This window comes from Vigna umbellata, chromosome 9 (genome assembly GCF_029865625.1).
Source record: "Vigna umbellata cultivar VRB3 chromosome 9, Vumbellata_1.0, whole genome shotgun sequence".
In the NCBI taxonomy this organism is placed as follows: Eukaryota; Viridiplantae; Streptophyta; class Magnoliopsida; order Fabales; family Fabaceae; genus Vigna; species Vigna umbellata.
The window spans coordinates 12,948,573-12,973,630 of NC_142173.1; the positions used below are offsets into that span (position 1 = coordinate 12,948,573).

The 25,058-nt window shown below is 30.5% G+C and overlaps 2 protein-coding genes across 2 annotated transcripts; both read left to right on the forward strand.

Annotated features, from left to right (window-relative positions):
* Positions 1-6,150: 6,150 nt before the first annotated feature.
* LOC124846028 (monothiol glutaredoxin-S10-like) lies at positions 6,151-6,743 on the forward strand. The gene has a single exon (XM_047323239.2). The coding sequence runs from the start codon at positions 6,170-6,172 to the stop codon at positions 6,581-6,583; it is 414 nt and encodes a 137-aa protein (XP_047179195.2). The 5' UTR covers positions 6,151-6,169; the 3' UTR covers positions 6,584-6,743.
* Positions 6,744-16,681: 9,938 nt separating this feature from the next.
* On the forward strand, positions 16,682-21,038 carry LOC124844847 (endoplasmic reticulum oxidoreductin-2-like). Its single transcript, XM_047321861.2, has 10 exons — positions 16,682-17,116; positions 17,286-17,417; positions 17,893-18,145; positions 18,579-18,689; positions 19,013-19,131; positions 19,397-19,501; positions 19,638-19,840; positions 20,332-20,455; positions 20,553-20,735; positions 20,816-21,038. The coding sequence occupies exons 1-9, from the start codon at positions 16,958-16,960 to the stop codon at positions 20,733-20,735; spliced, it is 1,389 nt and encodes a 462-aa protein (XP_047177817.1). The 5' UTR covers positions 16,682-16,957; the 3' UTR covers positions 20,816-21,038.
* Positions 21,039-25,058: the final 4,020 nt, after the last annotated feature.

Genomic DNA, 25,058 nt, shown 5'->3' on the forward strand with positions numbered 1-25,058 from the left:
AATTTTGTATTCTTGTATTATGTGACATCCATAAACTGATTGGGGGTTTAACTATAACAAATCAAGTGATCATAAGCATATCTATAATACTTAAAGAAAAATTCTAAGATCGGTAATAGCTATATTATTTACTAGTTATGAAGTGGAGGTTAGGAATAAAAAATAGTGACTTCAAAACAGGATGAAAAATAAAAAAAAAATCACAAAAGATTAAATCAAAAACTCATATATAGCAAAGCTTAAAAAATTAATTTTTTATATTTCTTACAAATAAAAAAAGGCAGTTTAATATAAACCGGTCGAAACCAAACTCCCAAAATGTACATAGACTAATAAATATACAAGTTATTTTTTTTAATTATCGACTATTTATTATGGTGAAAAACTTATCATATATTTTTTTATGTTACACAATGATATTAATTTCGGTTCGTAACACTTTTTTGAGAATGTATTAGCTTAGATTATTTATTACAAGAAACAACAACTAATATATTATTTTGGACTATTTTAACCCAAGATTTCTCTAAAATAAGTTTTGGAACTATTAATCTTTTTAAAAATTATTGTTCTTCCTGTGTAGTTTGGATAATAAAGTTTTCTTGTCTTGTATCTAGACTTGGTCAAGGCTTGTATGCAAAAATAAAGTTGGTTAACTTGTTGTGTAAAAAATCAACATTAGGTAGAAAGTTTTGAGAAAGTTGGCGTTTACAAAAGATGTCTTGGAGATTCAAATATTTAAAACTTCTCAATGTTTAAGACCAACAACTTGAAGAAGGACAAATGTCTTCTTAGTTATCATAAAATGAATTCTTATTTCAAGGGAGAGCAAATCATACTCAAATCACCATAGAGGACGTGTTGATTATGTATGTTTTGAAAAACGACATCCAAAATGTACTGTCTTAGTATTATGGTAGACAATATCGTTAATTAAGACTATATGTTCTTTTCATGGAGAACAAGCCATGAAAAGAAACGAAGGATCCTTCTAGGAATTAAGGGCAGGAAGAATATGGATTCTATTCACGTTATTTATGACGTTGATTTTCGAAAATAGATGCTAATAAATTAATATATATTATTTTAGATTTTACTGTTTGTGAGATGTGAATCTGACACTGTTTACTGAGTAGTGTTAGTTTTTGTTTGTTAGAGTATACTTTTATCAAATATTAAGTATGAATTTTCTTATAGTTTGGAAGTATTTATGAGTGAGAAATAGTTGGGGATGAAATGCAGGGTTTATTCTTCTGGTAATTATTAAAGCTGCTATTCTGAGAGACATGGGCTTGCTTGCTGCAGCTGAAGCCCTAATGAAAATGATATTCGGAAAGCAGGAGTGATTTGACCAATAAGTTATTATTTGTCTTAACAAAATTGTGAATAATGAATAATGATATATTCAAAATTTTATTTAAACATCCAATCTTGATAACTCATCTAACTTTTTCGTTCTTAACAAGTCTTCTTTGATAAATACTGATTCTATTATGATTTGTGGTACTTTGGGTAGGACAAGGATTATATATAGGCTGTTTGATATTATTATCATATTGTTTTTGTTTTCAAATTACTAATTTTCTTGAACATTGTTTCTATTTACTTTCATCAAGTTACGATCGAGTCAAGGAAAAGGCAGAGACAGAAACAAGCAAAATGGTTTCTGAAACTGAAAAAGTTGTGCAAATGGGTTTGAAAGAGCAAGAGGTATAAACATATGCATACAGTTCAAACCCAGCACACAACAGCTACTAAACGCAGTTGTAACATCCATACCAATATTCAGAACTAAACAAATATTGTATTTTGAAAATTAAGATAGTAATTCACAAGCCTAGGGGTGACTGAACTATATATTAACCAATGCACGAAAGTTTTGTTTTTGAAACGGCAAAGAAATATTGAATCAACATATAGTCCAAAAACTGTCACATGAAACCTCTTCATGACAGCAGCTCCCTGTAAGGTTGAAAGTGTCTTTTGATTTCCACATAGTCTTAACTAATTCTTAGAAAGTTTGAAACTTTTATCTAACTCCATGAATAAGAGCCTGAGCCGAAGAGTGCAGGCCCTCTGATGTCATAAAATACCACCATACCATGTATATTCATAGTATAGGAATGCAGGGGAACGATGAAAATCATGAAGAGAACTCGAAAGGGGTTTTAAACGGGTGGGAAGGGATTACAAATGGTCGAAAGAGTTTTAAACGGTGCAAAACCCTAAAGAAACCAAGGAACCCTAGAATGGATCGATTGATCGGTGGAAAAGGAAATTTAAACGGTGGAAATGGATTATAATCACTAGAATGTGATTGTAATCGGTGGAAGATGTAGCTCGAAGTTGAAATGGTGTTTAAATGAAGTTTCAATCGGTTAAAGATGAGGAAATGTGAAAGAAACCCTAACCTGAAGGTGAGGAAGATGCTTTGTGATGGTGAAGGATGAGCTCTCGCGCCACTGAAATCTCGAGGAAGACAACGCGAGAAATGCTCTATGATGTTCAAGAGAGAAAATAAGGCAAAGAAGATGTGAATGCTCCTTCGTGAGTGAGTGAATGTGAGATAGAAGATGTGACGAACAACTTCAAACGCCAAAGATGAGCTTCATCCAACCATCTCGACGATCAAACGAGAACAATGACAACGAGAATGAATTTTTGCAGAGAAGAGAAAGTATTGTGGAAAAAAGAAATTGAATATGTAAAATATTCCATACGTGTTATAATATTTAACCGCTATAGATCAATAATCTATATTTGTTATAAGGTTAACAGGTATAAAAAAAATTTATACCTATTTGGATTGCAACTTGTATAAAATATTTGTATTTTATGACAATATTGTCATGGCATCACTTTTTATACTTGTTTTTTTTAACCAATGTAAAAAAGTTTTTCATATTTACAAAACAAAATTGCTATAACATTACTTTCTATAGTTGGTGAATTTTAACAGGTACAAAAAATCGCTATAAAAAGTACATTTTCCACTAGTGAAGAAAAATAAGAAGACTGGGAGGAGAAAGAAAAAGACCAAATTATAAGATTTAGGTTTAATACATCATTTGGTCTCTACTTTTAGGGGTTTGGTTCAAAGTGATCCTACCTTTTAAAAAAGTTCAGTAAGGCCTCATATTTCGTGTTCAATACAGTCCTTTTCGCTCACGCCGTTAAAAACATAACGGTGCAAAAGCCACCGTGGCCAAACCTGAGTGAGCTGTGCAGTTTGATGAATACGTGGTTGAAAGAATTAAATGTAGAGAGAAACGTAAATGACTGTTTGAAGAATTAAATGTAGAGAGAGAGAAACGTAAATGACTTTTAATGGTTGAAGAGAAAGATATTGATGTATTGATTAGAGAGAGAATATTTCTTTGGACACTACCCAACAATGCACCAGTTTTATACTCTCACCTCCAAATTCCACCCTATATCACCCTATATACTATTCCACTCAATAATAACTCAAAAATGATATAATTTTCTAAACCCATAAAACTAGGTATTTCACTGTTAGGACAACATCAATATAACTAAAAGAATCCTTGCTTATTAACAACAAAACTATGACCATTAGATAACCTCTGCACCTCTCTCATCAATCTTTATATCTTCAAAGAAAAATTCTTTAGCTTCCCTAGACCTATTTTATAGACCCAAAATTTAAAATCTGCACAACGAAAAACTTAGCCTGTAACCCTTCACCATTCTTATAATCCACTCATGCAACCCCAGAATATCATTTGCATACTTTACCTATCAACAAGGGACATAACAGCACATGCACAACAACAATTTCATGCACTTGATATTAACCATATTATGATTTCCCTCCCAAGGTAGCTACCACGAAAACCATTAAATGTCAATATCAAGAACCCTTTCTAACTCTCTAGATTCCAATGTCTACACTATACAGGAAGAAAATATAATATTTCTCTTCATCTTAGTGTGGCCCCCACATGTATTGAAACTCTTCACTTGCAAAAAGATACCCAGTTAGTGGCTCCCCCGCACCCTCGGGTCTTGTCGGATTCCCTCTAGTACCCACCAGGATACGTCGGTGCGGTTCCCCACCGGTCTTGATCTGACAGTGGTGGCGACGGCGTGATGAATGCGTTGAGTTATTTGATGACTATTCTCACTTCGAAGGTCTACGACGTAGCAATTGAGTCCTCTCTACAATTGGCGCCAAAGCTTTCTGGGAAACTTGGGGTTAAGATTTGGCTCAAGAGAGAGGATTTGCAATTCATTTTCTCATTTAAGATTCGTGAAGCTTATAATATAATGGCAAAACTTCCTAGGGAGTTATTGGAAAAGGGAGTTATCTCCTCTGCGGCGATTGTTATGTGAAGAGGGTTAATCCAAAGGTGAGGATTATTGGGGTGAAGCCTCTGATGCAAAGGCAATGGCGTTGCCATTCTATCATTATCAGAGAGTGATTTTGGACCAGGTTGGAAGATTTGCAGGTGGTGTGGTTGTTGGGATTTGCACCTAACTTACATCATTTTAATTTTTTTTAAGTATTTACACAGTGCAACCTTTTCAAACGTGTCACATATTCATCAAACTACACAGCTTACTCAGGTTTGGCCACGGTGGCATTTGCAGCGTTATGTTTTTAACGGCGTGAGCAAAAAGGACCGGATTGAACATTTTTTAAAGAAATATGGGGTCTTACTGAACTTTTTTAAAATGTAGGATCACTTTGAACCAAACCCCTAAAAGTAAGGACCAAATGATGTATTAAACCTAAGATTTATTGACGAATTTTACTTATGGCTAAATTGATCGCTAATTTATTGACTAATATTTATTAGTATATTTGTGATAGTTATCGATAAAGTTTGTGATTGTCAGTAAAATTTATTAATGACCCTTTTATCGATGAAATTTTATTCTTAGTTATCGATCAATAAACTTAAATTATCAACCAATTATATTTATCAATAATAAACTATTTTCTTATTATGAGATTGAGAAGATTTAAATGATATATTTTAGATTTTTCTATTGATGGTATAGACCAATTACAATTTAGTCTTTAAAAGAATGTATGTATTACTTAAATGTGTACAAATTCCTCTAATTATTTTTTAAGGTTTAGTTAAGTAATTTTTAATTGCACTTTTTAAATATCAATTTGCAAAATTTCAAAACAATTTATTATGTAATAATATATATTATGGAACATTTTACTCATTTTGGGAATTAAATCAAAATCTCCACTTAAATACTAAAATAGTATTTTATATGTTAACTTAAAATAAAACTGAAATAATATTATTATTAATTATTTTAAAATACAATTAACATTGATTCTCGTGTTCATGAAATTAGTATGATAGGTAGAAGAATCAATTCAAAAAAAATCAAGTGTTCACATTATAAATACTTTTTTTTTCTTATTTACATGTTTAGATAAGTAAGTTGAGGGAAAAAAAAGTTTAAAACATTGAGAAATTGGGTTGCTTTTACCTCTAACTCCACACATACTCTCAATACATTTAACCCTTTGTTGTCCTATGGTAATTAATAGTGACATGAAAAAGTATATAAAGATTTGAAATTTCACGATAAGCTTAATTGTTTCCTAAAAATCGAAAAACATAGGCAGAGGTTGTTTGAGAGAGGAATTAGAAAAAGTTAATGAGCAGCATATATATGTGGTATGCATGTGTACCAGCTTTTGTCTTTGCTTATCATGCATGTATGAAGTGTGTCAGTCTCCTCTGAATTCTTGTTTCCTATCTCTTTCTCCTTCAAACAAAGTGTGATTCTCTCTTCTCTTCTCTTCTTTCTCAATATTCCTTTTCATCTCTCCTTATTTGAAGATCACACACTGACGCCATAACCTTTCTCTCTCATTTACCCTCTAACATTCACAATCGATGATCCTCTTTTTCTTTTCTCATTTCCCTTGTACTACTTCCTCGTCAAACTCACTCTTTTTGTGCCTTTCCACTCACTCACTATACTTTGACTCATGCCATACCACCTTACACAAACCTCCATGCAATACTATGTAACAACATATTATCTTATTTTATGTCTCCCAGCATTTCCATACATTAAAATATCTCACCTCAACCATGTCTCGCTCTATATAATCTCCAATACTCCTTTCTTTTTCCTTATCTCCAAAACCTCTCGCCAACATATCAACATGCAAGTCATGAAATCTCTCACTCAAGTCGACCCAACACCGCTCCAACAACCACAACCACCCTCTTCCTCACTCTCCCTAGGGCTCAACGTCATGAGACCCTATGAGATGGTGCACCACTTGGTCTCATGCAACGCCGTCGTCGTCTTCAGCGTCACCGACTGCTGCATGTCAACTGTCGCCAAGCGCCTCCTCTTCAGCCTCGGCGTCGGCCCCATTGTCGTGGAGCTTGATGAACAGGCCAACGGTGCTGGAATCCGGTCTGTCCTCCACCAGCTTGCTGGGGTCCAGCAGCCTGTTCCTGCTGTCTTCATTGGTGGGAAGTTTGTGGGTGGGGTGCAAACCCTCATGGCCAGCCACATAAATGGCACCCTGGTTCCACTCCTCAAAGAAGCTGGAGCTTTATGGCTTTGAATTTACTTGTTTTATGTGAATCTCAAAATAGATAAGGTAGGATATGGAGCAATGATATTGATAGATCCATATTGATATAAAATAGGTAGATGAAAAGGTGTTACACAACTCTATTTGTGTTCTATCAAATGTTTCTGAATATTTCTAGACATGTTTGTAATTTTCAATGGATGATTATATATAATTCACCAATATTTTGATTCACTCTCTCCATCTTTACAAAGTTTTTATTTTTTCTAAGAAATAGTTTTTTAATTAAAATAATACTGTAATCATATGGAAGTAAAAAAATATATGCAAATTGTTTTGAAGAACAAGGATGAAATCGAGACAAGTGAACCAGGCCGAGAGATATTTTAATGAAAAAGTAAAAAATAAAAAATTGATGTATATATGTTGTTTTTTTTTAATGTTTGAATTTTGAAATGATGATTAGTCTATTGTAGTATGAATGGGTTGGTTTGGTGATTTTAAAAACTAATGTTGAGCCAAATTGGGTATTGTGGATTTGTTCACTTTTTGTTCTGTGGTTTGTTATTTTTCTGAGGAAAGGCTGCAGAATGACCTCACTCTGTCATGCATGGTCATGGTATGATAAATAGCCAAATTTTGGAATTAAATTGAATTAAATGTTGTAACATAAATGTGCCATTCAAATGATCTTGAGAATGTAAACTCTCAGTTAAGTATTCATTTTTCTTTTGGCTCAACTCATTTACATGTTATATTTTTTTCTCTAGTTAAAATATTTTTTTCTTCTTCTATTACTTCATCTGTTTCCTTTTAAAATGTTATAAGAAATCTCTTTATTTAATAATTTTTATTATAAAATGTTAATAATGTTATATTAATTAATATAGTAACAATCTTATATAAAAACTAAAAAATTAATCTAAAAAATCACAAAAATATTGATTTAATTCAAATTTATATTCAATTAAATCAAGCAAAACCAGGTTTGATTTTCAAAATTAATTTCAATCATTGTTTATAAAAAACGAAAAAAAAATTGATTCCCAAACACTCTAACACCCGTCATTGCATGAATTATGCATTTAGTAAGATAAAAGATATAAAATAAAATGAAAAAATGTCATAAGTAGGGTGAATACAGTTAAAAATAAATATTATTTCAGAAAATATCCTTGTAAATTTAAAATTAATTAATATTTCAAAAGGAAATAACTATTTTATCAAGACAAAACAGATAGTTTTCTTGATTTCTATAAAATAGTTATAGATGAAAAAAATAAATAATGACTAACAAAATATTCAGACTCGTAGGAACTCTTAATTTCATTATTTATGACGCTGAAAATGATGGTTTTGCTTCATGCTTAAAGTTAGCACACAAATTTATGTTTCTATCAAGGCATGGAAATACTTAGTTTACATTTTTGTTTTTATTTAAGAGATATGCCATTGAGCATATCATGATGTAATTCAAAACAATCATAGAAAAAGGGACAAAAATAAATTATGAAATTTATTCAAAGTTTGTAGGGTTTGAATCTGCATATAATTTCCTTTAAGTCAAAATCTTATATTTAAAGTTTTATTCTTCCCTAATTAGCACTATTATGGTAAAATTGCAATTAGGGTTGGTTAATTGCATTATTGAAATGATATTATATATATAAAGTAGTCTTCCCTCAGAATGATATTCAAGTTGAGAATTAATGACTATGATCTAATTATCTTCCTAGTTAAAATGTAAATTTTGATTCTTGTTAAATATATATTGTCAACCTTGTTAAACATAGTTCTTTTTACTTATTTAAATATATAAAATGGTTTTTACACCAGTGTATAAATCGTCAACATATGTGCGAATTAAAAATTTCTCAATGAGAAGGAAGGAAAATTAAAATTTGAATTAATTTGTTAAGAGACATAAATTATTACTACTTGTGCCATTAAAAAAAGAAAAGAAATTAATGTGTAATTTAATATTGAATACTTTTGGAATAAGGTAATTAAAAAGAATATGAAATGAAGTTGCGTGATGAGCCTCTTTTGGAGGGACCAAATATATGAAGAGAAAACGAAAAGTTACGGTGATTGAATAACATACAAAAATATTAAAAAATTGGAAGGAACATGTCATGGCACGCCGATTAAAAGTGAGACCAGCTGTGCACAGAAAATGATTATCGTGATCACTGATGAAACTAAGATTTCATGTCTTTATTGTTTATCATATTGATTTTGACATAACATTTTTAATGCTTTTTTATATTGAGTTATTTATTATATCGATTTTGACATAAATTTTTTAATGCATTTTTATATTGAGTTATATATATATATATATATATATATATATATATATATTATAATTTGTGGTGATCTTAAACTAGTTTTGTATAAGATAACAGCATAGATTTAACAACAATAAATGCGGTTAAGAAGGGAATTTAGAATAAATCAAATTAAAAAATTCATTCATAATGATGTTTTCATTTAAAATTTAAAATATATATTTTAAATTTGGATATACAATAGAAGAGGTTCACTTATAACATCAGTAAAACCTGAATCTAATTATCTAAAAAATTAACATCTTTCTTTTCTTTACTTAAGACGTAAAGACAATGTATTGATGGGTGTTTTATTTTTTATTTCTATTTAATATTTAGAATTCTAACATGAAAATGGTCTTATATTTATGATTCATAATTAAAACATTTTATTAAAAATGATTTTAGTTTAATTTATTTTTATAAAATTAATTTGTAAATGAAAATGAAATATGTATATATTTTAAATTGATTTTTCTTTAATCAAAATAGAATTTTTAATAAATTTGATTTAAATAGATTTTAGAAAATTGTTATATTATTTTAAGAAATAAATTTGAAGTTTAACTTAATTTATAAAATTGATTTCTAAAATAAAATTTAGATGTATATATATTGATTTTATTTTGGAAAATTCCTAATAAAATGATGAGCAGAGGATATGAAATTTGACCGTGATGGAAATGTGAAGACATGGGAAGCTTCCTTTTTTCCGAATCCCAATCTCTGTTTCTCTGCACTCCGCTTGCGTTTGACCGTTTTTCCACTTTCTTTGACCGTCACTGCTCATTTACTCTCTTTTCTACTTTATTGTTATTGTTGGTTGGAGTATCTTCAAATGTTTTTCTTGTAAGAAATTTTACAGATATTATTAATTGATTTGTAACATTGTGTGTCAAATGTTTAAAGAAAAAAACAATGTCAACTTAATTAGATTGCAATAAAATAATTTTTGTGAAACTTGAAATATTTTTTTTTTAAACTACTGTGTTCTTTTAAGGGAAATATGGTAGAAATCTCTTAACTAAGTGAATGGTATGATTATTGAAATTTTACATTTTGGATTGAATTACTGTAAAAGGATTTTTCTATGATAATTTTATACCTTAATTACGTAAATTAAAATGTGGTAGCAAAATTGTAATATTTATGAGTTTTCTATATTAGATATTTAATAATTAATTTAACAAATACCATAAAACAATTCTAAGAATATCACATCTAAAAATAGTGAGATTTTATATCGATTACTAAAGAATCTCAATAAAAGAGTATTTAAAAAACTTTTAGAATAATATTCAGACTCCATTTTTTTTCTCTTTCACACTTACTCTTGCTTTGCAACACTGTATTGTTGCATTCTTCTCAAGTCAAGTTTGTTGCCATTACATTCTCCTAAATATCTATTAGTTGTCATGTTCAATGATTGGTGCTTATATTACCAGTGAAAACATGTTTTGAACTTCTCTATAGAATATTATGGTGTAGTCTTGATTCAAGTTCATTTTTAATGTCATATGTTTTAAGTTCTTCTTTTCAGTATTCCATTTCTTTTTATTTATTGTTCCTTCCATTGATTTTAGTTTTTGGTTTTTAATAGCAAGTTTCAGTTGCAAGGTTAGTGTTGTTTATTATTGTTAGTTTGATTTTTTTTCATTTGGTATTCAATCACAATTATGCCGAGTTTTAAGCACCAACTTAACCATCTCTTTCATTTTAGCTTTTATTCCTTATTTGGATAATTAATTCACTTGTTTTGATTTATAGTTCTTTCAAGATCTCCTTCATTTTCAAGTATGCATAATCCTTAGTTCATTTTCCCTTTCTAATTAACCTTGTTGCATACTAGTTTAGTTAGTGCTCCTTTAATTTAAGTCTCATTGATTTTAATTTAACTTTAGCACATTACATTTTACTAGTTGTTTATTACATCCTATTTTCACAATTATTCTTTATACTTCTTAAATCCCCTAAAACATGTTATTTTGCATTCAATTAATGAACTCACATGACAATGTTCCTTTGACTGACCTAGACTAACCTCTATGTTACATTAGTTAAGGGAAACTTAGTTTTATTTGGTAAGGTTTGTGCAACACAAAAAAAAATTATTATCAAAATGATGTTGTTGTCAGGGAACATATTCCATTGAGTCTCATTGATTGATTTTCTTTCTTTTGTTTGTATATAATGTCTCTCCCTTTAAATAATTAGTTTGCATTTGAATGTTATTCTGAGTCTCATAATGCTCAACAACAAAATTTTAACATGCGTTGTAATCATTATGAGTTGCAATTTTTTGAACCATATTATGGACAATCATCATTTGAGCAGCCTTTATAGTGAGTCACAATTTTTCTAGCAGCTGCCATAATTTTCTAAGCCTTATTATAACCATTTTGATGAACCAAATTTTGAGCCAATGGAACAATTTTCTGAGACATTATAATCATTTGTTTGAGTCATATTTGCAGCCACAGGCATAGAGCAATGCAAATTTCTTGATTGAAAAGATCACATGACACATAACTTATAGATGTACTCAGATGGTTGCACATGTTGAACAAAGTGTGGTACCACTTTTCAAGACCTTAAAACCCAAATTGGAGAGCTAGCTATTGAGATGATTGAACTGAAACAACAAAGAATCATGCAACATGTGATTGAAGAAGAGGAGGAAGAGTTGGAACTAAAACCAATTCTAGAATTGGAAAAAGAAAAGAAACAAGATCAATCTAAAAACAACTTAGATTTGGATTTGGATTTTGATTTATCTCAATTTTTAAAAAAAAATGATATTTCATGTGATTGTAATTCTGGTTTGTACTCTATTTGTGATGAAATTAATCGTGCAATAAATTCACATTCTAACCTCCTTATATGTGTTAATTTTCCTCAAATTAGTTATATTCATATAATGGTGTTAGATCTATTGATGTTGTAGTTCATGCCTTTGATGTACCTACTAATTATTGTGTTGATTTGGAGCCATTGTTGCTACCATAAGCTACCAAGGATTGTACTTTCCAAACTCCTTCACTAGATGAGATGTTGTTGCAACTGTAGCAAAGTGCATGGGAGAAAAAGATCACTACATGCATGAACAGATTAGCAAAATTGTTGAGCATGAGAATGCTACACTACATATTCAACTTCTAACCTTAGTTTGAAATTTCAGTAGTAGAGTGTTATTTCTTTTTAGTTTGTGTGATTAGTAATAGTAAATTTAGCATAGTGAATAACATGGTAGAAAGTAGGTTGTGTTGTATCAAAATGAAAAAAAATTAATTTTGATATATGGCCGGATTAAGTTAGATACTAATTTTTGTACTTTACATTTTCTTTTCTTTTTATTTTTAGTCTAGCATAGTTAGTTTCTGTTATTTGTTTAGGATTTACAACTTGACCTACTGGAAGTCGAGTTAGTGTTGCGGGCTGTTAGATTGTTGCCAAGCTTCCGAGCTGTTGGACGAGCGTGTTGTTTAGGATTAAATATGTTTATCTTTGTTGTCTTAGTCACGGTTGTTAATGTTGTGATTGAGCCTTGTTTAAGTCTGCTAAGTTGCACTTAATTGCAAAGAAGGTTTTTAGCACATGTTTAATTTTGATTCTCCGTCTTTAGTTAGAGTTTTTAAGCCTGATTGACATGTTCATGCATTGTGTTTAGTCAGATTCTCATGAAATATTAGATGATGGATTAGATTTGATGAATGCTAACCTTAGTAAGCTTTGAGCCAAAAAATTTCATTGTGTGATTTATTCATGCTTGCAATGTGATTCATAACTTGATTGAACTCTTTTTTATTGTACTCTTGTTTTATTATTCTCCATTGCCTTGCATTATTCTCTATTGCAACCTATTTTTATCCTAATTGACTTATTTCTTGGTGATTTCTCACCTTGTTATAAGCCTTGGATCATAAAATTGTGATCAACCCAACCTTAGATTTATGAGGAATCTTGGAACTATTTTGAGCCCTATTGAGAAGTCTAAGTGTGAGAGAAGAGGTGCAAAGTATGTTCTTATGCATTGTGAGAGTTTGGAAGGGTGTATGAATGAGAAAAATTGAAAAATATGAAAAAAATAAACTGAAAAAGTGTATGCATTGAATTACAAAAGGGGAAAATGGAAAAATAAGAAGAAGTAGAAATCAAAAGAAAAAGAAAAAAGAGTTTTATGGTTTAATTGATGAACTTTTGTTGAAACATAATTTGCACTTATTCTTCACAAATTTCTCCATTGTTTGCTCACTTCTCTTTGGTTTTTAGCTTTGAATTCCTTTATTTATCCTATCTTTACTTTGACCACATCACAAGTCACATAAAAGTCTTTTTTATTTTGAGTTGCATTCATTTGAATGGTAAAAATTAAAGGTTTTTCAAGCATATGACATTGCATGCTTGCATGAGGTGCTGAGTGTAAGTCTTCTAGAAACACATGAGAGAATTGAGTGATACACATGCAAAGAGTTTGTAAATTTTGATCCTAATTTTGACTTTGATTGAGATTCTTGTCTTTAATGTTTTAAACATGCTCATGAATGGTTTAAATGATTCTAGGTTTGATGGATGAAGTTTTTCTCTACTCATAATTTTGAAATAATATGCTCACAATGTTTGAACTTTTCTTGGCTTAGTCTCGTCTTGTTTAGTTCATGTTTGTCTTTGTTGTCTTCATGGTCGTTGCCAAATTTTCCTATATTTGATCTGCAGTTCTTAATGGTTGGGTTTGTGCTTGCATGAGTTTAGTGTCATAGGTTGTTTAGATTTGGTCTTGTCCAAGAGTGCAAAAGTCTAAGTGTAGGCGTATTTGATAAATCTATTTTCTATACCCTCATATTGAAGCTTATTACACTCATTTAGCATCTTTGTTTCCTTTATTTTAAATCTTAGCTTAGATTGTGTATCTTAGGAAGCTTTAGGTTTTATAGCTCAATCTGTTAAGTGTCAGGGGATGTCGACTTGTTGGGTACGAACCTATTTGGACTGTCGAGGTTTTTAGCTACTGACCTACTAAGTTCTCGAGCTGCTACAACGTCGACCTACTAAGCTATCGTGCTTCTAAGCTACCAAGACCATGTTGTCATGCTTTTATGCTATTGAGTTACTAACTTGCTTGCTGTGAGACTTCTATTTTGTTGAGGTGACAAATTTGCATATGGAATGGTCCAAATGGAGTTAAGCTAGGGTTGTGCACTGCCATGGCAGTAGACAAAACAACTTTTGGCAGCTTGTCAAATTTTCATTGTGGAAAATTCTGATTTTGGGGTTGGTGGCAACAACCAAGAGGAACATAAGTTTTTTATGTATTAAAGGAAATGTAATAGTTTGAGAGGAGAGTTTTTGTTGTACTTTTTCTAAGTGTGAACTACTGGAGAAAACTTGTCTTGAACTTCTCTATAGTGGTATTATTTTCATGTTTCAAGTTCAACAATGTTGTTTAATTTGTTACTATTTTTGTTTTCACTAAAACCCCCAAAACATGTTCTTATGGATTCAATTAATGAACTCACTTGACATAGTTCTTTGGACTGACCTAGGTTAACCTATATACTACATCAATTAAAGGAAAACTTAGTTTTATTTGATAAGACTTGTGTAACACAAAAAGTCATCCATCAATCAACCTTACCAATTAGTCAATTACATTATAGAGTTTCATAGCGCTAGGCTTGCAAACTAATCAATTATAGTATATTTATAATCAATTACATATTCTTAAAATAAGTTCTAGAAAATCAATTATGGACATGGCTAGCAAGATTGTTAAACCTAGATGATCTAATCGCTAATCAATCTTATCTCATCAGTTTGATTAATGAATCTAATTTTCACATTAGAACAATCATTTTGATTATAAGATGAATTAATATCTTGTTTTAAGTGTGTTAATAAAAAAGACAACTAAGTCATCAATAGAAAACAAGTTTCATATTTGTTAAACCTGAGTGTTTTGTCTTAAAAATTTTCAAACAACACTTTGAAAACAAATATTGTTTACACAATGCAAATTTATTTATCATACTCTATCTACCATAAAAGAAATATTAATCACATCTAAAATATATTTTGTCATATGTTAAAATTAGTATAATCATTACGAGAAAAGGTTGTTCAATTCAAAAGATACTTGTAAACATAATAAGTTGACTACCAACTTTTGCTACAATTTTAACATAAAAATAAAAAATCTAGATACAAATTACAAAAGACGTTTGTAAATAAAAATCTCTCCAGACATAACAAACTAATAATTTTATATAAACTCATAACATACTTTGCATGTTGTAATCCACTAATCTAATCCATGTTATAATTGACTATACTATTACTAGTAACATTTCTTCCAAAAAAAGACAAAACTCAAGTGCAATTGATTACCGATAGATATATATATATATATATATATATATATATATATATATATATATATATATATATATATATATATATTACATTGTTAAGTGATCATGTAAAGAATAAATCCTTTTAAATAAAACTTGATTAATTTTAAACTTTGAAAAATCTTTACGACTTTAAATTTCTTGTTACTTTATTTTATAAAAAGGATTTTAACTAAAAAAATAATTTTCTCGTAACCTCGAAATCTAAATTATATACTTTTAAAATATATGACACATGAGAAAAGTCAAAACTATATTGAAGAGTATTTAAGGTTTTGTTTTCTTGAGTGGATTTGAGAAGATTTGAAGATAAATTTTTTTGTCGTTTATTTGAGTCAATTTAAAGGTAAACGAGAGTGGATTTGAAAATAAATTTTTTTAATTTGTCACGTCAATATAAATTATATACTAATTCTCATAAACTTTACTTCCAAATCCACTCTCATTTACTTCCAAATTCACTCAAATAAATGACAAAAAAATTTATCTTCAAATCCACTCAAGAAAACAAGTCCTAAAAGTTGTATAAAAGTCAAAACTGAAGACTATTTAAAAGTTGTAACTTTAGCTTCTTCTTAAAACACTTCCTTTTTTATTTGCAACAAAAAAGTTAGCTCTTAGGGAAAAAAAAAGCGAAGGTAGAACTTGAAAATTGTTAAACAAACTTTTTGAATTACAGGTGTTTACTAAAATTATATGTAAAAGTAATTTATAGAGTTGAATTATATGTGTTGAGTAAAATTATATGTAAACGTAAATCATAGAGGTAACATAGTAAAAATAGACTTTTTAAAAAATAATTATATTTAGTTTAACTGATAAAAATATATTATTTTAATGTGTGAAAACATGATTGTCAACTGACCTTCAACTATCACTTTTATCACACCGGAATAAATAAAAATATATTTTAATGTATTTATAATTTAATGTTTTTCAATTAATTTTAAAGTATCGTAATTTTTACTTACGAGTCAACTCATTAATTATATTACGCAGTTTAAGTTATTATATATACATTATTCGGTTATTACTCTTTTATAATACATGAAAATATTTTAATTCATTTTAAATAAAAATAACATAATTAAGTAAATGTTATACTTTCATTGTGTAGACTTGTGTGTGTTAAATTATAATAAAATCTACCATCTTATTTAAATTTTATAATTATGCAAGTAAAAAGTGAATAAATATAAAAAATTAAAAGCTAACATTTGAGGAGTAGTTTTAAAAAAATACCATAAACTATTAGATTTACTGTTTAAGAGGTGAAAGAAATTTTCCATCCATTAAAGAAAAATAAGAATTAGTTGTGAAACCGCAATATCTAAATATTATTTTCATTTCTTAACACTTAGGGAAAAAAATAATGAAATGGACTCCTATTGGTTGAAACACGTAACCACACGCAGCCACCACGGTGTCCGAATTTGACACTGGAATTTTCTTACGAACACTGTTTTGCACAAACCAAAAATCGAAACCAACAACCGCCCATTTATTTCACTCCGACGACCTTGACTGCTGCAAACAGCAAAAACTGCCCTCAACTTAGTACCTTGCAGAACGCTTCCATTTCCCCTTCCAAATTCACGACACTGGGATCCGTCGAAGAACGCCAAAAATCTCGGTGCTTTGTTTCGGAAGCACCGGCATTGGAAACTGTGATGGTGGAAACGAAGCCTAAGAAGAAGGGTTGGGGAGTGCCATGGCTTTGGGTTCTGATGGCTCTCGTGGCTGTGTTTGTTGCTATGGCTGTGTCGTCTAAAACTTCTACCAGAATTTCTCTGTCTGGAGCCATTGATAGAGCTTGTCAGTGTGCCCGGGTAATTTCTATGAACTCTTCTTGATGAAAACCCACATTTTAAGTTTCTTTTTTTATTTTAGGGTTGTGGGATTCTGAATCTTGGACAAAGAGTGTGTCTTTTTATGATTTGTGTTTATGTTTTCCCCCCCTTTATATTGTTTGTGCAATTCTCTCTTTGTTGGTTGCAGGGTGCACCGAAGTTCAGTGGCATGGTAGAGGACTGTTGTTGTGATTACGAAACTGTGGACCATCTCAATGAGGAAGTATTGAACCCTTCCCTCCAAGAACTCGTGAAGACCCCTTTCTTTCGATATTTTAAGGTTTTCTTCTTGGTGCATCTTATTTTATGCCTACATTTTTCCTGTTGACTAAGATCATCTTGTTTTCTGTTGATACTTATGGTTACCTTAAGTTTGATTAGAGCCTGATAAACTATTAGGTTTTTATTAGGCCCTTCTTGTATGTGTGTTTTTGTGTTCCAATTTTATATTGGTTTCTATTCTATCCCTTCTATTACTTGTAAAGATTTCTGGCATCCTGTTCACACCAGAAGCGCAATTTAGGATTGAGAGGCCTATCTAAAAGAACTTATGTTGGTTCCAAAATTGTGTTCTATTGGTGATTTTTTTAGGTTCTCTTGATCCATGAAATATTTGAATTTGGAATTGATCAACAGTATGAGAAATTAGGGAAAATCACTTATGTTGTTGGAATGAATCAATGCTTTAGAATCAATCAAGTCTATGCATGCTCATTTGCATTGTCAACTGAATTTAGTGGGTGAAATTTTTATAGGTGAAATTATGGTGTGACTGTCCTTTCTGGCCCGATGACGGCATGTGCCGGTTGCGGGACTGTAGTGTATGTGAATGTCCAGAAAGTGAATTCCCTGAATCATTCAAGAAGCCACATGCCTTCTCAATGAATGATCTTGTTTGTCAAGAAGGTAAACCTCAGGCAGCTGTTGACCGTACTTTAGACAGTAAAGTTTTCAGAGGATGGACAGAAATAGACAATCCATGGACAAATGATGATGAGACTGACAACGGTGCGTTATTACTCTATATTCTAATTGATATCTAAATTATTTGTGCTATCAGTTGTTGTTTATCCAAATTAATTGTGTGAAAGTGAAATAGCAGATATTAGCAGTGAAGTATAAAATTTAGGATTCTTAAGTATATTGAGTGACATCAGATTTATACTCCTCTAATGAGTATATCTTTGTGAATCGTTTTGTTTGATATCTTGATCTGCAAGATATTTCTTTCTATGATTAAATTTCAACTTGATCAGCCCTTGGTTTTCAGTATCAGAAAGCAAACAGTGTAGTTAGCATTCACTTCTAGAAAAAGTGCCTTTTAACTTTTTTTTAACAGGTGGCAACACGTTATTCAAATTATTAAATCTTTTTATGATGTTTTCAACATTTTTCTATGAAAAATAAGTGTGTCAATTGAAAGCCATGTTTGCATTTGCAGACGAGATGACATACGTGAATCTTCAACTGAATCCTGAAAGGTATACTGGTTACTCTGGTGCTTCTGCAAGAAGGATATGGGATGCTGTCTACTCTGAGAACTGCCCCAAATGTGAGTTTTCTCTGAAAAGCTTATTCACTTAAATAATTCGACCAAATTATAATATTTTGAAAAGGCCTTGGATTTTAGGTTGTTTGATGGTACCTTTCATATTGTCAAAAATTGACAGTCCAGTAATTTTGAATGTAAATCCAGTAATTTTTCTATCTGTATGCATTAATTATACATTGTCTTGCTTTCCGTAGGATGGATATTGGTTGTGTTCTTATCATTTGTTTTAGTGAAAGATATCTTTGAAATGTTAATAACAGGGGAGTTTCTTTTCTCTGGTTTCTATGGTTCATTATTTTGAAAAAACAAAATGTCTTCTGCAGATCCGTCTCAAGAGTTATGCCAAGAGGAAAAGATTTTGTATAAATTGATATCCGGTCTTCACTCCTCCATATCAGTACATATAGCTGCTGAGTATCTACTTGATGAAACTTCAAATTTGGTAAATCTCACGTTCCTCTTTCTAGCAATAGCTAGTTTTCTGTTTGGAAAGAAATTTGCATTGGTGGAGGAATTAATATAGCTGTTGCATATTTGAGCCTCAAAGTTATGGGCCGTTCTATACTCTAAAGTAATTTGGATGTAGCTCATTTTAAAGCTTCCTGCATTTTTATTTTTGTGGCATACCCATGTTATTCCAATATATTTCACTGAACATAAGAAAAATATATCTCAATATCTAACTTCTTTCTTTTTTATTATTCCAGTGGGGCCAAAATCTTACTTTGGTGTATGATCGAGTCCTAAAATACCCTGATCGTGTCAGCAATTTGTATTTCACTTTTCTCTTTGTGCTGCGAGCAGTGACCAAGGTGAGTATAAAATGTGATGGTTTAACGTCACAAACTGTGCATCTATATATGGATTAATCTTGCTATTTTATTCTTTTAAAAATACTAGTTAATTATATTCTTGATGCAATCTACGTTGCTCTTTATTCTTCTTTAGGCTGCAGATTATCTGGAACAGGCAGAGTATGATACAGGTAACCATTATGAGGACCTTAAGACACAGTCCTTGATAAAACAGCTACTTCATAACCCCAAGCTTCAAGCTGCTTGTCCGATTCCATTTGATGAAGCTAATTTGTGGAGAGGCCAAAGTGGACCTGAGCTAAAACTGCAAATTCAACAACAATTTAGAAACATCAGGTATTACTGAAAACTAGTGGACTTGGTTCTGGGCTAGCTAAATATTATCCATTTATAATTTCTATGCTTGTTGTGACTTAGTCTGTTGTAGGAAGGCTTCATACTACTAACAAATATGTAGAAAAGACAATTGATTAGTAATGATTCATAGTAATGCTCACAAAATAATATTTGTGGAAGGAATCAAAGTGTGTAGGTTGGATTTTTCCCAAAAAATCCTGTAATTGATAAGTATGATTTTCCTTTTTCATCTTCATGCTTTGGAATTTTAGTCTTTTGAGTTTCCACATACTGATGGATGTGAAGTGGGTTTATCTGGACTTTTTGAGTGCTGATCGCATCTGAACATAACTTTTTATTGTATAAGACAACTAAGTGACCAATCCTTTCACTTGTTCTCCGTTTTATTATTCTACTACTGATTCATTTTACGCTCTTTTTTTTTTATTTATCTCACTGGCAATTGAATAATATATTTTTTGTGGAAACAGTGCATTGATGGATTGTATAGGATGTGAGAAGTGTCGATTATGGGGTAAGCTTCAGGTTCTTGGTCTTGGAACTGCATTAAAGATTCTCTTCTCTGTTGATGGTCAAGAAAACTCAAGTCAAACAGTAAGTACATTTTACCTCAGAATTTATTTTTTCTTCCTCCCTTCACACTATTGTTAATTGACCAACACCTTATAAATTGAACTTGACGATCTTTCAGCTGCAGCTGCAAAGGAATGAGGTAATTGCATTGATGAACCTTCTGAATCGGCTTTCAGAATCTGTCAAATTTGTCCGTGAAGTGGGACCTGCAGCTGATAGTGTGATGGAAGGACATGTTTCTGCTCATAAAACACTGATTAACGCATGGAAAAAAATTTGGTCCTTTGTATCTAAAACTTAGGTAAGATGCTCTCTTCTCAGTATTTGTTGTATCAGTCTATGATGTACCAAACTGAGTATTAGATGTTTTTGCATCTGCAGGCTGGGTGAGTGGTGACAGTTCTGTTTTCTGTGATTCAAATTACTTCATAGGTTATACATAGAAAACCACTGTCATAGTTGGGAAACTAATGTACTTAGAGTGTCTCAAAATGGAAAATAAATTGGTTGAGTATAGGGGGAAAATATTAAGTGAAAGTAATAGAAAATATATTACTTGGGAATTTGGGGTTTAATCCCCTTCCCCACTGATTTTGTAGTTCAATATTTCTTGCAATATCTGTGCAACATTTCTCCTTGTGTCTTGAGGAAAGGAAACAAAGAAACAAACACACACCTCCACACTTTTTGGAGTTGTGGAGAAAGAGTATTGACAAAAACAGTGAACATGATGTTTGTTTCCTTCGACATGATAGGTTGGTTATCAACTGAGTGAATCATAAATAAGTATTGGTAAAAAATTGCAATTTTTAAAATCGAAAAAACAGTTTTTCAAAGATGGATAGGCCTATCCAGCTGTCTTTAAGCCCGGAATGACTTGTAAGTTTATGTGTTTGACTTTTAATAACTATATTTTGAAAAATTAAAGGTGATGCTGTTTTATTATGATGTGTTAATTTATATATCAAATTATCATATTTAAAATTTAAAATTAGTTTTATTAATGTTGAAATAAGTTTTGAAATATGTATTTTATTTTTTTTAATTCTTATATTTAAAATTATCTTCTAAAAGAGAAAAAAAAAGTTTATTAACCCAACATGAGACCGTGCGTTTACCCTTGACCCATTAATTAAAAAAGCCGAATCATCTTTGATAACCTTAGTCTATTTGTTCAGAAGTTGAATAATTAAACCTTCGATCTGATTCTTCTAACTACAATAATTTTTAAAGTAAAATGTAAGATTTTTGTACATTATGTAATAAAAAAAATCATGTTTTGTGAAATATTATAATTTTAGTTGTTTATCACTCATAAAATAAGAAATTATAAAATTAATAAAATAAAATATATTTGATAAAATAAGACATTATAAAATTAACAAAATAAAATATATTTGTCTTCACTTATAAATATAACATTAATATAGTTATTTAGAAAAAATAATTATTATAATAAATATATTTAAAAGAGTTAAAGATAACTACTAGATAACTAAGAAGTCCTTCTACATCATCATTGTCATTCATTAAAGATGTTTCAACATTTATCCATTATTGGTTCATACCAATAAGGTGATTACAAAATAAATAAATAAACACCAAAGACATCAAAAAGACTAATGTTCAAAAGAAAATTTTACAAACAATTTAACACATCACATATTAGTTCAACATTTATAACATTATATAACTCATAATTATATAATGAGTTTACCTTAGACTCAATTATTCAGATGCTTTGACATACGTATTCAATATAAGTATACACCCATAGTGGTATATATATCCCCCAAAGTCATAAATGCAGGGGTTATCACCCTATTACTTGTGAAGTTAATCTTTCACACTTGAGACCAAAAGTTTAGGGTGAAGACCTCGTCCCATTCTCTCCTCCACCTTATTCATCTCCATATGAGTTGAATGGTTGGTAGTATATCATGATACCTACTTTCAGAATCCTACATGTCAAAGTAGACACTAACAACATCACCATCAATTCCTTCTTGGATTGGTTCCAATCTTTCTCAATTACACATAAAAGACTAGTCATTATATTATACATGAACAAACGACATACATACTCATAATCATATTATAAACCAAACATTGCTTTTAACATTCATATAATCACACTCATTAAAACATCATAAGAGGTACATGAAAACTTAGTTAAAATTATAGTATTTTCGTTCAACCACCAGATCTGCTCACTCAAGGAAAGCCCATTCACTCAGTCACTAGATTTGTTCGCTCAACTAAAGCACACTCATTCAACGACCAAATATGCTTGCTCAACGAGAAAACCATTAGAACTTATAAACTTAAATTCTCTAAAAAGTCGTCCAACGAGTATATTCTTGCCCAAAGACCTTTAAGTTAGTGAACTCTCTGACTTTGACTATGTCCAACGAATATAGGCTTGTTGAGTGAGTCTGCACAATTATGTAGAACCGAATTCTACAGATTTATGTCATTCCAATCCTACAAAACTAGTCTAACACCAACCACATATGTTCAAACCCACTAATTCGTAGATCATATGCATTTCAACAATACAATTCACTCCATATACAAACTCAATCATTCAATCATAACAGAGTTTCAATCACATTATATCTAAGACAATTCAAGCTTCCCAACTTAAATCAAGGTTATATCTCATCAAACAACTCAATTATACAATCCAACTGCCATACAAACATACAAACATAAATCAAAACTTGCTTATAAGCTAAAATCAATGTAACTAGCTTTCATTACCTAAAAAATAATCAAACAACTATAGGGTCCTAAAACAACTCCAAATGCTCAGGAAGTTCTATCTACTCTTATGAATAACGGAAACACGATCAAGGTACATCGTTATAACCATTAATCATCAAAGACTCAAACTGAAGACTCAAAAGACACATGTAAGCTAAGTAGGACCCATATGTAAAAAATACAATAAATGACCAAAGAAAAATGGTTGAAACTTAACTTACTTGCTCAAAGAAACTGATTGGTCCAAATTAAAGAACTCACGACCAAGACTAATCTTACAATCTTGGTTCTTCAATAATAAAGCATGGAAACTCCTAGTGAGAAGTGAGAGAGCTATAAAAAAGTGATTTGTAAAAAGATGTTGTGTTTTAAAATAATGAATCTCATTTATAAAAAAACTATTTATATTAAAACCATTTAATGTTAAAAGAATGGAGTTTTAGTGTTTTTAAATCAACATGGCTTCTGAAATTTATTGTTTAATAAAATGCAAATGAGTTATTTTATGAAACTATTGGCTAATTTTATGTTGTACTCAATATAAAAATTAAGGGACTCAAGATTAGGGAAATAAAACAGAAAACAAAATTATGATTTTTATTAAAGATCTGCCTTTAAAATTTAAAATAGTATTAGTGTAACACCCCAAAATATAAAACATCTCACACCCAAATTTATTTCATTAATAGAGAAAACATCGTACAATATTACAATCCTCCATTTAGGAGTAACATAGTTCACACTAGAAATACATTATAATTTCACACATAAATAAAACACTCTTAATTTTATTTATGTTTTATTTTTTTTTTCTTAAAATATTCTTCATTTTTCTGCTGCTTCCTCCTTCACTTGAATTGGTTCAGACGTCGTTCCCTCATCTGCTCCCGTATAACAAAAACATTATACGATCATCGCAAAAATAAGATTTTTCCGGCACAAACAAACAAGTAAGGGTGAGCTACCATGCAACATTCAAAGAAAAACATTACACTATTGCTATACGTAATACATTCACCATAAATTCATGTAAAATGCAATTATCATTCTAGACTCTATTATCCGGATATAATGTTGATGGAAGTCTCGGGTGGTCATGCACTTGTGGTGATTTCAACAACAAAAATTTTGGCCAAATATAATATATCATATCACCCACAAGGTTAATCCATTAATGTCTATAAACATAGACTAGGACCTCCTACTACTCTCACCACATAACACATCCTTCTCTAATTGATACTGGAAGATTATTAGAGTTTTAGGATAACCACCAACAACAGGACCCTCAACATCAACATATACACTAATACCATACCAATATAGAATCTCTCCATGAGACTCATATCATGCTCATTTTCCTCAACTCATGTCATACTATTACAAAATCTCCTCATAAAACTCATATCATGTTCAGATTCATAATTTCATATCAACATCATAAAATACATTCAACACAGAAATCATACAAGATAAATATATTACAAACAAATTAACAATAATAAAATCTTACTATAAATAGTCAACGGAGAAGAATCAAATGTTTGACAATCATTAAAATAAACTTAATAAAAACTCTTGGGGAAACAAGAAGTTGAATCTGGCAGAGCCGGTTAGACAACTTCTCATCCTTCCAAGAATACAACGTAATTAAATAATAAGAATAATGACAGGTTTGGGGAAATAAGAAGTTGAATCTGGCAGAGCCGGTTAGACAACTTCTAATCCTTCCAAAAATAAAAACGAATAAGGAAAACAATATAAAGTATGGGGAAACAAGAAGTTGAATCTGGCAGAGCCGGTTAGACAACTTCTCATCCTTCCAAGAATACAACGTAATTAAATAATAAGAATAATA